Below are 14,044 nucleotides of genomic sequence, written 5' to 3' on the forward strand. Positions count from 1 at the left end.
GACGACATTAAACGAGTTGCATGGAGCCGCTGAATGGCGGCAGCGCAAGCCCGTGAGGTGTGGAAGTCTCTTCACGAGACCTATGTCCAGCTGTGGACGTCTATCGGTTGATAATGATGTTGATGATGGTTTATCACCCGCTTTTAAGTGAAAATCTGAACTGGTGTTGCAAAAGACTTGAGTTTTCGAGTCATAATTTTAAAGAACCGGCTCAATATGGTTTAGTAATAAAATGTATATGAAATAAATAAAAGTCATGATTTTTTTATTACTCTCTTTAATAATGAATTCTAGCCCCATAAACTACCGCTATACAAAAAATCACATCATTATATTACTACAGTTCAAGACCCTGTTATGCAAAACTCAATGTTGTGCTTAAAGGCTAAAGTAAAGCCAAGCCCGAGTCGTTTAACGATTCGAATCTTTAAAAAAAAACTCGCAAGTTCTCGAGTTTTCCCGACTCCCGTTGTAATGAGTCGAGTCTTGTCCATTTATATAGGACTCAAAGACTCGAGTCTTTTGTAACACTTATCTGAACTCGCATTTTTCACAGGCATATGTGAGATGTCATCTGTCAGCGGGCTGTATCTCGTGAACCGTAATAGACAGAGAGTGGAAATTTTCACAGAATGCAGTATATCTATTGCCGCTCTAAGAACAAATTATAAAAATTAAAAAATGGCCGCCACAAAAATTTAAAAAAAAATCTTGTACTATGGTACGGAACCTTTAGTGATCGAGTTCGTCTCGTACTTGACGATTTTTACTATCTCGCATATGCAGGGTTCAAGGCTTGTTGCCCGTGTGAGTAACCATGTGCCTACGCAGGTTAGTCTTGAGTGAGAACTTCAGCTCGCATATCTCGCACGTGAACGGCTTGGCCCCCGTGTGCGTGCTCATGTGGTAGGCCAGGTTACACTTGCGTATACATTTGTAGTCGCACAACTCGCATGCAAAGGGTTTTTCCCCAGTGTGCGATTTCAAATGCCGTACTAAATCGCTATTTCGTATCGACTTGTACTCGCATAGTTTACACGAGTAAGGCTTAGTACCGGAGTGCGTTTTCATGTGTTCCATTAACCCGCTTTTAAGTCTGAATTTGAACTCGCAAGTTTCACACGCGTACGGTTTATCGTTACTATGAGTTTTCATATGCTTGACTAAATCGCATTTCCTGGTAAACTTGAAGTTGCATATCTCGCACATAAAAGGTTTTCCACCTGTATGTATTCTGATATGCGTAACTAAGTTGCTTTTGACCATGCACTTGTAGTTGCAGAACTCGCAAGAATACGGGTAACCGCCAGTGTGTGTTCTGATGTGCCTGTGTAAACTAAGTTTATGTTTGTACTTCGAGTTGCAAATATGGCACGTAAATTTTTTATCGTCAGTTTTAGTTTTAGTTTTGTGTAACGCATTTTTGGCGACCGGCGCAACGGTTCCCTGAAGATGTGTCAGAGGAAGGATTTCAAGTTTGTATTCACTTCCGCTTAACACATTTTGCTTGATACGTCTAGCGTTCAAGGGAGCGACTGAAACGAAACGTGTTTATGTATTACTTATTTGGTAAATGGTAGTTTTTTCACTATACCAGAACGCTAACAAAATCGAAAACGGGTGATAGCACTGATGAATACTAATATGATGCCACAAAAAAAAACCAGAAAAATATATAATAAAATCCTATAATTTTGCCCCCCCCCCCCCCCCCCCCCCCCCAAACCCAAAGTTTTAGTTTATGAGTTGATGTTTCAAAAATCCTTTCTTAGCGTATGCTTACGTCATAATAGCCTGCATGTCAAATTTTAGCCCGGTCCGTCCCATTAGTTTGAGCTGTGCGTTGATAGGTCAGTTAGTCAGTTATAAGATAATCACGACAATACTGACGTCGTTAGCGCAGACTTGAGAGCCAATAGATTCAATAAATCGGATGCTCAAGACCGGGCAAAGCGGGCAGCAAAATGTAGGAAAGTAGATCCCACCAAGGTGAGACAACATTAAAGATAAATTATATACCTGGTGTGAGTACAAAGCTAGCAAAACCGAAGACAGGCGATACTACTGATGCTTACTGATAAAATACCCAAAAAAAAAATAAGAAAAAAATTCTGTATTTCTAAAAGTTCGTAATGTTTTGCTAATAAAACATCTGAGGTCAACGAACGTGGCGTAGATAAGTGCGACGGCATTGACCCCGAGTGTTGCACGCTATACATTGCGGGTTTGAAAAAACACTTGACTAAATCACTAAATAGGAGAATACAGGCAGGTGGCGATAAAAATATAGATTTTTTTATCAACGCCATATGAAAATATTTATGATATGGAACATTTTCAAAGCCCTTTAGTTTAGAGAAATAATCGACGCGACTGCTTTAGCTCCGTGTCGCTACTTGTAACTTGTACCTCCTTATTTTAAGTTGGTTAAACATGAGAACCCACTATCGTGTGACTTAGCGATATGCGACCTCTCTGGCGCAGCGGTGCGAGCACTATCGTAGCGAACGAGTCGCTGGTTCTCTTCCCGGTTGGGTCGATTTAAGACGAACCTCTTAAATTCATGAACCATATTACACCACCGAATTTAATGGCATAGTTATTAATTTTAAAATGTTGCCTTCATTGTAACTAGCCACGCCCGAAGCTACCCACCAAACCAAACCTGAGACAAGTTGAACTGTAGTAACAAAAAAATGACGGGATTTTTTGGATAGCGGTGGTTTATGGGGCTAGAATCTATTAAGTAAAGAGAATAATTTTAAGAAAAACATGATTTTCATTCATTTTTAAAATAATTTATTATTAACGTTACGCTGTACGGATAAGGATAAGCGATTAATGACGTCACAATGCGTGAACGACAATTTTTTTTAACATATTTTAAAAATATTTTGCCGCAGAAATTAATTACTCTATTTCTATACTATATTCTTGACGAAACCGCACAGAGCTAGATAGCTTGCATCCTAGAGACGGACATAGGATACTTTTTATCCCGGAAACTACAGGAAATCCCACGGGATTTTTTAACAAAGTAAATCAAACACAACAAAACAAAACAGTAAACAAAGTAAAAGTGGACACCATGAACAGTGTTGCTAAGGACATCGTGGTTGACAGGGACGCTCTGGTGCGTTTTACGCTTAGTGAAGTTAAGGGAGCACTAAAGAGTATGAAACATGGGAAGTCACCGGGACACGATGGCCTGAGCATCGAGCACTTAAGGTATGCGGGTGTGCACCTTCCCAGAGCCCTTAAATTACTCTACAACCTTTGTATTAACCACAGTTACCTACCAGAAGCCATGATGAAGACAGTAGTAGTGCCCATTATCAAAAACAGAACAGGCGATGCGGCGGATAGATCCAACTACAGGCCGATATTGCTAGCGACGATAGTAGCTAAGGTGCTGGACAGTTTGCTTGAGGCACAGCTGAGTAAGTCAATTAAAATACACGACGCTCAGTTCGGCTTTCGGCCTGAACTCTCTACAGAAAGCGCAATTCTGTGCCTCAAGCAAACTGTGAGGTACTATACCGACAGGAAAACTCCTGTGTACGCATGTTTTTTGGATCTATCCAAAGCATTTGACCTAGTGGCTTACGACGTCCTGTGGGACAAACTCGAAAATGAATCTACTTTAAGACCAGAACTGATTTCTCTATTTAAATACTGGTACGGTAACCAATCTAATGTGGTTAAATGGGGAAATGAACTCAGTGACCCATACAAAATGGAGTGTGGAGTAAGGCAGGGAGGGCTGACGTCCCCTGGGCTGTTTAATCTATATGTGAACCAGCTGATTGAGAGGCTCAGCGGAGCTGGTGTCGGGTGTTCGATTGATGGCGTAAGCATGAACAATCTTAGCTACGCGGACGACATGGTTCTGCTGAGCCCCTCGGTCGGGGGTCTTAGAAAGTTGCTGCAACTCTGTGAGGAGTATGCCGGGATGAATGGACTCAGTTACAACTCTAATAAAAGTGTGTTCCTTGTTTTCAGGGGAAAAAACAAAATAACTACTTTTAAACCAAAAATACAACTATGTGGTAATCCCCTGAAGCAAGTGACTGAGTTCAAGTATCTCGGACATGTAGTAACCGACAGCCTGAGGGACGACAGTGACATGGAACGTGAGCGCCGGGCTCTGTCGGTCCGAGGCAATATGTTGGCCCGCAGATTTGCGCGATGTACTGGACAGGTAAAGCTGACCTTATTTAGGGCTTACTGCCAGTCATTCTATACGTGCAGTCTGTGGACGAACTACACGCAGCGGACCTACAGTGCCCTGCGCGTCCAATACAACAATGTGCTGAGGGCGGTGTTGAGAAAGCCTCGCCACTGCAGTGCGTCGGCAATGTTTGCGGATGCTCGCGTGGATGATTTCTACGCGATCATGCGCAAGCGTGCCGCGTCCATGATGAGCAGGCTGTTGAGGAGTACCAACACTCTTCTCAGCGCATTGTCCACGAAATTGGATAGCCCTCTCTGGAGGTGCTGGAGTGGTGCGCACATAGGTGCAAAGAGACCCCCGCGGGAATTATAAATAGGATTAGTTTTAATTTTAGTAGAATTAGTTGTTAAGTTAAGTTTAAGCTAGTAATAAGTAAGTACTAACATAGGTTAAGGAATTGTTTCTGTACTAACACACAATTATGGGTGTACTTATGCCTGCAATAAAAGTTTATTTATTTATTTATTTATAAATCCAAGCGGACGAAGTCGCGGGAATCATCTATAAATTAGCATCGCCAATTCGAATGTTTTTTTAACAGAGACATCAATATTTAAAAAAAAAACCGGCCAAGTGCGAGTCACGCTCGCGCAATGAGGGTTCCGTACTACGGTCGTATTTTTTCGACATTTTGCACGATAATTCAAAAACTATGATGCATAAAAATAAATAAAAATCTGTTTTAGAATGTACAGGTGGAAGACCTTTCATATGATACCCCACTTGATATAGTCACTCACTTCGAAAGTTGAAAATACTAATTATTAGTTCATGACCACAATTTAATTTTTTTTTGTGTGATCTAAAATCTAGTATCTAACCTAACCTAACCCTAAATTCACGGGTTTCAGATTTCTTCCCCAAATGTCAGCTATAAGATCTACCTGCCTGATAAATTTCATGATTCTAGGTCAACGGAAGTACCCTATAGGTTTCTTGACAGACAGACGGATAGACAGACAGACAGACAGACAACAAAGTGATCCTATAAGGGTTCCGTTTTTCCTTTTGAGGTACGGAACCCTAAAAATTGGCAGTAAATAAGTTACGCATAATACAAAGCATTTTTATAGGTCTTGACTGAGCTATACAAATTTTTGTCACCAAATAAAGGCAGAAACACATTGGCAACATTTTAAAATCAAAAACGCCAGTTACTATCATAAATTGTAATTATGAGGGTAGCATCGCTCTTTTTGTTAGCTATCGTAGACACTATAGTCTATGCATTTTAAACTGAGTCGTCGAGTTATCTGTCCGTTTCTCTCGCACTTACAGCTTCTGTGAAACTGTCATATCACTGAAGGAGGCCGCGGAGCGGGAACGAGAGCTGGACGCCGACGCCCACCCGCTCCGCAGAAGAAGACAGTGGAGGAGAAGGAGACAGTATGCTCACCTTCTCCTGCCCTAGGCATTGGGACTAAACTAGTGCCGGTCCAACGTCAGGACGTCTCAGTCGCATCCGATATCCGGGATTCTGAGACGTCTTATACTTGACGCGGATGGCACCGCTGGGTTTTTTAGTGGGTATGCTGATGGCGGTTAAAAAACAAACCCCGAGTGAGTCCCACATACCCGCCCTTGTGCGGCATGCCTAATAGCATTTTTACCAGCGGAAAAAAAAGGTAAGTGCGAGCGAAACAGACAGATAAATCGACGACTCAGTTTAAAATGCGTCGACTATAGATGACTGTTAAGAGCCGCAAAAGGCACGCAACGCAATCATGAATACGGGAATTGACAGCAACAAGATTCGGACGCATAGGGCGCATTGAAATACGGGTACAGACAGAGCGGATGAAAGCGAAGGCTTATTGAGACCAATCAAGCTATGCTGCGCTGTGCTGTGCTATATCGCTTCTCTTATTTTTTTATTTTAAGGCGATATGCTTCTCAAAAGACACATTTCAGATGTTTAAAGAATCAAGTTTTGGCCTCAAAAATACAAATTTGATAATTTAATTAATCTGATAAATTGTGGTAAAAAAAATTAAAAAAATGGAGAAGTCTGGAAATTTGTTGCACGCTTTTTATAAATATTTATATTTAATTCCATTATCAGTTGCCAGTTGAATTTTTAATTCGAGGTTTTTGCAAGGAAAGTAGATGTATATAGTCCCTAAAACGAGAAAAATTAGATCTATTTTGCTTTGACGTTAAAGTGTTTCGCTACTAGAATTATGTTTTCGATATCAGCAAAACTGTACTAAGCCTTGCGGCCTTTTGCGGCTCTTGCGGTCATTTGCGGCTCCCTGAAAACCTGCCAATGCGTAGACACACAATAAAATAAAATATAAAACTAGTCGAACCTGGATAAACGAGCTCAATTTTAGAAAAACCGGCCAAGTGCGAGTCAGGCTCGCGCAATGAGGGTTTCGTACTACAGTCGTATTTTTTCGACATTTTGTAGGATAATTCAAAAACTATGATAAGTAAAAATAAATAAAACTGTTGAACACAGGTGAAAACCTTTCATATGATACCCCACTTGATATAGTTATCTTACTTAGAAAATTGAAAATACTAATTATTAGTTCATGACCACAATTTATGTGTGATCTAACCCTAAATTCACGGTTTTCAGATTTTCCCCCAAATGTCAGCTATAAGATCTACCTACCTGCCAAATTTCATGATTCTAGGTCAACGGGAAGTACCCTGTAGGTTTCTTGACAGACAGACGGACAGACAGACAGACACACCGACAACAAAGTGATCCTATAAGGGTTCCGTTTTTCCTTTTGAGGTACGGAACCCTATAAATGGTCTAGTATAGTAAGTAGTAGTATTTAGATACAAGTTAGCCCTTGACTGCAATCTCACCAGGTGGTAAGTGACGATGCAGTAAGTAAGTTTTACTTACTGTGCACATTAATTTGTAAAAAACCATACAAATATTTTTAAAATAGGTAGTTTCCTACTTAAAATAAAACTAGCTCTTTAAGTTATATTGCTCACTAGCGTATGCTCGCGACTTCGTCCGCGTGGACTACACAAATTTCAAACCCCCATTTCACCCCCTTAGGGGTTGAATTTTCAAAATTCCTTTCTTAGCGGACGCCTACGTCATAATAGCTATCTGCATGCCAAATTTCAGCCCGATCCGTCCAGTCGTTAAAGCTGTGCGTTGATAGATCAGTCAGTCAGTCAGGCAGTCAGTCAGTCAGTCAGTCAGTCAGTCAGTCAGTCAGTCAGTCACCTTTTCTTTTTATATATTTAGACTAGCTTATGCTCGCGACTTCGTCCGCGTGGACTACACAAATTTCCCCTATTTCACCCCCTTAGGGGTTGAATTTTCAGAAATCCTTTCTTAGCGGATGCCTACGTCATAATAGCTATCTGCATGCAAAATTTTAGCCCGATCCGTCCATTAGTTTGAGCTGTGCGTTGATAGATCAGTCAGTCAGTCAGTCAGTCAGTCAGTCAGTCAGTCAGTCAGTCAGTCACCTTTTCCTTTTATATATTTAGATTTGCATGGGTGGTGGATCTGACCCACTAACCACCATTGTGTAAGAACAACGTATTCATAGTTACCATAATCGTCAACAAATTCTGCCTATTGATTGGCTGCGACAAAATGCAAACAGCAAATCAACCAATCAAAGAGCAGAATTTGTTGACGATTACGATAACGTTTTTATACCAGACCAGCGACAATTATCCAGGTTCGACAATAATACAAACTTGTACTCACCCGAAGAAGAAGAGGAAGAATGACCAAACTCTGCAATCGGCTCCTCAGTCAAACTCTGATCCTCCTGTAAGCAAAACAAAATTCATTCTCTCTGTGTGTTCACTTCAAAAGAGCAACGGCCGAGTTTCTTGCTGGTTCTTCTCGGTAGGAACGGCATTCCGAACCAGTGGTAAATTAAACTAGTTAACGATTCAAAAGCACTTGTGAAAGTCTACTTGAATAAAAATATATTCTATTCTATTGCGTCATATTTCTCATTGCCTCATTTAATGGGCATTAATCACATGGGTGTATAAGTCCCGCAAATTGCCATTGCGCTGGAACCATGTCTCATTAACATTGAAATGACGTCATTTTGAAGATAGCCGAAATAAAAATATACCATCAGCTCGAAACTTCATTCTAGTGCTGACGTCACTAAAATGGCGCCCACGCGCATTAGCAATTTGCGGGACTTATAAGAAGAACGCTGGCAAAAACGAAGACAGGTGATAGTACTGATATGATACCACAAAAGAAGGGGGGAGGCACATCGCTGGTGCGCCTCGGACGTGCGGTGTGGGGACCTCATGAGGGGGTCCCTGGTGGAGGGTCCGCCTCGGTCTGCTTCGGTGTCCCCGTGACCCAGTCGCCAGGCGACGCGCAGGAGCGCCGCTGGGTTATAGTGGATATCCTGGTCGCCTCTCAACCGGCGAGTCCTACATACCTTTCCTCCAGTTGGTCCCTGCAACTGGCTGGTTGTGTAGCTGGCTGGCTTCCAGAGGGGCGAGGGGGAGGAGAGGGGGAGGTGGAGGTACAGATGATGGGGATTCCCAGCGATAATAAAATTACAAGTTGCCTTACCTCCATATGCATGGTCATATGATAGTTGTATGTGTCCTCGTCAGCAAATTCTTCCATACAAATGGAGCACTCAAACGTGATTTCATACTTGATCGGTGCCATCAGTTCCGTTGGTTCTTTGGACGTTGAAGGCTTCACGAAGAGGGGATCCGTCAATTGCTTAGGTTCTTCATCAGATAGATATTCTTCCTTGGTTACTACTAAGTTGATATTGAAGCCCTTATCAGTATCGGTTCTTACTACCACATTTTCAGTATCATCTTCGTCAACCGACATAGGAACATTTTCTTCATTTTTTATGGTAACAGATTCAACAGATGCAGTTGCCTCTGTCTGTTTGTCTGTATCGGAATTTATGTACAGATCACAATGGTCGGGGTGTAATATCGTTTTCACTATGTTATGTTTCAGTTTATTGTTTACTTCATTGAACATACCCATGTGTTGCATTGATATCTGGAAGGAATTGATTATTGAATATCCATCCATTTAACCATTACGCTATTATTATATATATATATTATTTTTAGGGTTCCGTACCTCAAAAGGAAAAACGGAACCCTTATAGGATCACTTTGTTGTCTGTCTGTCTGTCTGTCTGTTTGTCAAGAAACCTACAGGGTACTTCCCGTTGACCTAGAATCATGAAATTTGGCAGGTAGGTAGATCTTATAGCTGACATTTGGAGAAAAATCTGAAAACTGTGAATTTAGGGTTAGATCACACAAAAAAATTAACTAATAATTAGTATTTTCAACTTTCGAAGTGAGTGACTATATCAAGTGGGGTATCATATGAAAGGTCTTCCTGTACCTGTACATTCTAAAACAGATTTTTATTTATTTTTATGCATCATAGTTTTTGAATTATCGTATAATTAAAATACGACTGTAGTATGGAACCCTCATTGCGCGAGCCTGACTCGCACTCGTTTAAAGTTATTTTAAAGAATATTAGCCATGTTGAATGACTAATATTCCCCTTTCCTTTCCAACTAAGCGTCAGGCTTGTGCTAGGAGTAGGTACGACAATATTATAGACTACCAGCTTATGCTCGCGACTTCGTCCGCGTAGACTACACAAATTTCAAACCTCTATTTCACCCCCTTAGGCAGTGGTGCCTAACGACCGCCGACGATGAACGAGAAGCGAGTAGAACTAGAAACTTAAACGAGTTGGCGATCAGAGGGAAGCGAGTGTGTAGTTTCGATAGTTTTGTCGCCGGGCTATAAGCGAGTGTGTAAGTGCGACGAGCGATTACTTGCGCCATTCGCCCGCGTTCGCTCAGTCCTGTGCAAACCTGCGCGCGCGTTTCACGTGTTTAAGCGAGTGAGCATCGCTGAACGAATATCGCTGAACAAGTTTATGTTTGAAAGCTCGTCGCTCAGCGACAAAACTAGTAAAGCGAGTCATCGCCGGCAGTGCGAACAGTCAGAGAGCATCTCTTTCGTTTACACGGAATGTACATTTATTGTGCGTTTCTTGAGAGAGAAAATCGCCGATAGTTAGTCGTTTTCTTGCCGGCGGTCGGACCACTGCTTTAGAGGTTGCATTTTCAAAAAATTCTTTCTTAGCAGATGCCTACGTCATAATAGCTATCTGCATGCCAAATTTCAGCCCAATCCCTCCAGTAATTAGAGCTGTGCGTTGATAGATCAGTCAGTCAGTCACCTTTTCCTTTCATCATCATCATGATCAACCCATAACCGGCTCACCTCTCAGAGTGAGAAGGGTTTTGGCCATATAGTCTACCACGCAGGCCATGTGCGTATTGGTAGACTTCACACACCTTTGAGAACATTATGGAGAACTCTCAGGCATGCAGGTTTCCTCACGATGTTTTCCTTCACCGTCAAAGCAAGTGATATAATTCATCAAATAAAACGCACATAACTCCGAAAAGTTAGAGGTGCGTGCCCGGGATTGAACCCCTGACCTCCGATTAGCAGGCGGACGTCCTAACCACTAGGCTATCACAGCTTTTTACCTTTTTTTTTTTTTTTAAAAGAATATTAGCCATGTTAAATGACTAATATTCCCCTTTCCTCTCCAACTAAGCGTCAAGCTTGTGCTAGGAGTAGGTACGACAATAGTGTAACGGGCGGGGTTTGAACCGTCGACCTTTCGGTTTTCAGTCCACTCCTTTACCCGTTGAGCTATTGAGGCTCTGTACACGGGCTTTTCCTTTAGTATATTGAGATTATTATCCAGTTCAAACAAAGTCAAATGTTACTCACTAGTTCATATTTTCCAACTAGCTCCATCATCAGTGCACGGGCTCTCAAGCTCTTGTCTCTGAATCTACTAAAGTTCATCAATCTCTGAGCACATTGTATGCAAGCTGTTTGTTTTAGGTTTCCCGGATCACACAGCTGAAACAATACATAAAAACATGTAGTCAATAGAATCAGTACCTACCCTTATCATAAATGCAAAAGTGTGTTGTTTGTTAGTTTGTCCTTCAATCACGTCGCATCGATTGACGTGATTTTTTGCATGGGTATAGATAAAGACCTGGAGAGTGACATAGGCTACTTTTATCCCGAAAAATCAAAGAGTTCCCACGGCATGTTTGAAAAATCTAATTCCACGCGTACGAAGTCGCTGCCATCAGGTAGTACGTAATATAATAAACTAAACTATCCGGGATAAAAAGTAGCTTATGTCACTCTCCAGGTCTTTATCTATACCCATGCAAAAAATCACGTCAATCCGTTGCACCGTTGCGACGTGATTGAAGGACACACCAACAAACACACTTTCGCATTTATAATAAGGGTACTGATTTTAGATAAAGCATTTGATTTGATTTGATTTTTTTTGATAGATGTTGTTACTTATAAGTTTTATTTAATTAGTTTTAAGTTTCATTGTAATCTATACTAATATTATAAAGAGGTAATGTTTGTAAGTTTGTTTGTAGGGGGTAATCTCTGGAACTACTGAACCGATTTTGAAAATTCTTTCACTAATAGAAAGCTACATTATTCCTGAGTGGCATAGGCTATATTATATACATGCGGGCGAAGCCGCGGGGATCAGCTAGTAGGCAAATAAAAAGGTATTCTTTCTTTCTTCCTTCATACATGTTATAGGATTGAGATATAAATATATGTACAACTTACAGGAAGTCCCACTAAGTGTTGGTATGCTTCATCCAACTTGTATTTACTCATCAGAAACAGTTTGCTGTGAGCGTCGAGGCATATCATACAGACCTGTGAAAATTTAATTATAATTTACTTACACTTAGTATATTATAACAAATCGTAGCAATTACTATAATTATTTATCTACAGTAGTGATGATTCGATTAGAACATATATGACATCATGAAAGAGTTACCTGCACCATTGAGGGTATAGCACCAGTACGAATTTGCCTTGAGCCACTATCCGTTGTACAAATCTCATCATTGAGAAAATGCAGCGAGCAGACCACCGCATGCTCGGACAGGAGAGTGTCTTGATTGCCGAGGGCTCTGAGCCAAGCAGCGCGGAGAGGCACTTCATTGGGGAACCTGGAAATTACAACTTATAGATCATCTTAAGCTTTATCACTGTCATATATGGACTAGCCTGGAAGAACAAGGAATCAGCACATCAGTATCCTTATTATAAATGTGAAAGTGAGTTTGTTTGTTGGTTTGTCCTTCAATCATGTCGCAATAGTGCAACGGTCAATCCGTGATTTTTTGCTTGGGTATAGTTAAAGACCTGGAGAATGATATAGGCTACTTTTTATCCCGGAAAATCAAAGAGTTCCCATGGGATTTGACGTAGGCATCCGCTAAGAAAGGGTTTTTGAAAATTCAACCCCTAAGGGGATGAAATAGGGGTTGGAAATTTGTGTAGTCCATGCGGACGAAGTGGCGAGCATAAGCTAGTGTAAAATATTACAACTCACTTGTGGAATGTAATCCCTGTGGATTTAGAGACGATCTCCGCAGTCGTTTGGCAGAATGGCACACAACACTGCATTTTCAAGGTTTTCATAAAAATCTAAGGTGGCTAATTGTTTTAACTGAAGAGAGACACCTTACAAGTTTCACCGAGCATATCGTAATTCGTAGCTTCTTAATTAACGAGATCTTAAAAACGGATTTCGAGCAATCGTACAACGTTATTGAAAGCTGAATCACTATTAAAATGATTAAAATCACTTAAAATAAAAATGATTGATTGGTTTCTGAAATTTGGATCTTCATATGTATAAAAATTCGTGCAGTTAACGCTACCCCAAAGAGTATATCTACGTCGCTACCCAAAGAGTATATAATCAGTAATCACTAGGTACCAACGTTTTAAAGCTATCATAGTAATTATATTATACTCTTTGGATTACTGCTCTGTGCTCTTTGGTTTATTGGTTTCTCTGCTCAGAGTCTGTGATTGGCAAGGAACAACTCTCCAGGCCAAAAAGGACTGATATCCAGGGCCGTAAAAAAAAAAAGGGCTAAGTGCGAGTCAGGCTCGCGCACTGAGGGTTCCGTACTACAATCGTATTTTATCGACATTTTTCACGATAAATCAAAACTATTATGCCTAAAAATAAATAAAAATCTGTTTTAGAATGTACAAGTAAAGCCCTTTCATATGATACCCCACTTGGTATAGTAATATTACTTTGAAAGTTGAAAATAGCAATATTTGTTCATGACCACAAGTTAATTTTTTTTTGTGTGATGTTACCACAAAATTACGGTTTTCAGATTTTTCCCCGAATGTCAGCTATAAGACCTACCTACCTTCCAAATTTCATGGTTCTAGGTCAACGGGAAGTACCTACCCTGTAGGTTTCTTGACAGACAGACAGACAAACAACAAAGTGATCCTTTAAGGGTTCCGTATTTCCTTTTGAGGTACGGAACCCTAAAAATACTATTCTAACTGGTTTCCACTGGTTTCTTATCTTATGTGTATTCAATGTAGGTACTCTGTGTTATGTGTTATCAAGTGAATATTTCATATTATTATACCGGATACTAGGGTTGAGACATACTTGCTAAATTCAATACCAGGGCTTCCAAGTAAGAGTACGTAAAAATACCAGGGTCTAAAACCAGGTTTTAAAATACTTTAAAGTATTTGGCAGTAAAGCTCGAAGTAATTTTATAATAGGAAATTTATCCGTGTTATAAAATAAAATAAAAATCTTTTTTATTCAAATAAACTTTTACAAGTACTTTCGAATAGTCAGATGCATCTACCACTGGTTTGGAATGCCTTTCCTACCGAGAAGAACCAGCAAGAAACTCGGCGGTTGCTCTTTTC

At 40.6% G+C, this 14,044-nt stretch overlaps 1 protein-coding gene across 9 annotated transcripts in view; it reads right to left on the minus strand.

Moving 5' to 3' along the window:
• LOC117994357 (gastrula zinc finger protein XlCGF26.1-like) overlaps positions 1 to 13,000 on the minus strand; it is a 36,328-nt gene extending 23,328 nt beyond the window's left edge. For 8 of the 9 annotated variants that reach the window (XM_069507488.1, XM_069507481.1, XM_069507486.1 and 5 more), the window contains exons 1-6: positions 12,678 to 13,000; positions 12,117 to 12,291; positions 11,897 to 11,989; positions 11,009 to 11,143; positions 8,772 to 9,227; positions 7,929 to 7,992 (exon numbers count right to left, since the gene is read on the minus strand). In XM_069507488.1, coding sequence (XP_069363589.1) covers positions 7,929 to 7,992; positions 8,772 to 9,227; positions 11,009 to 11,143; positions 11,897 to 11,989; positions 12,117 to 12,291; positions 12,678 to 12,766 — 1,012 coding nt within the window. In that variant the 5' untranslated portion in view covers positions 12,767 to 13,000. Of the gene's footprint in view, positions 1 to 343; positions 1,536 to 7,928; positions 7,993 to 8,771; positions 9,228 to 11,008; positions 11,144 to 11,896; positions 11,990 to 12,116; positions 12,292 to 12,677 lie in introns of those variants that run through there. The other variant, XM_069507489.1, reaches the window with a different exon arrangement.
• Between the last annotated feature and the right edge of the window lie 1,044 nt (positions 13,001 to 14,044).

The sequence above is a fragment of the Maniola hyperantus genome, chromosome 26, assembly GCF_902806685.2.
Source record: "Maniola hyperantus chromosome 26, iAphHyp1.2, whole genome shotgun sequence".
NCBI lineage: Eukaryota > Metazoa > Arthropoda > Insecta > Lepidoptera > Nymphalidae > Maniola > Maniola hyperantus.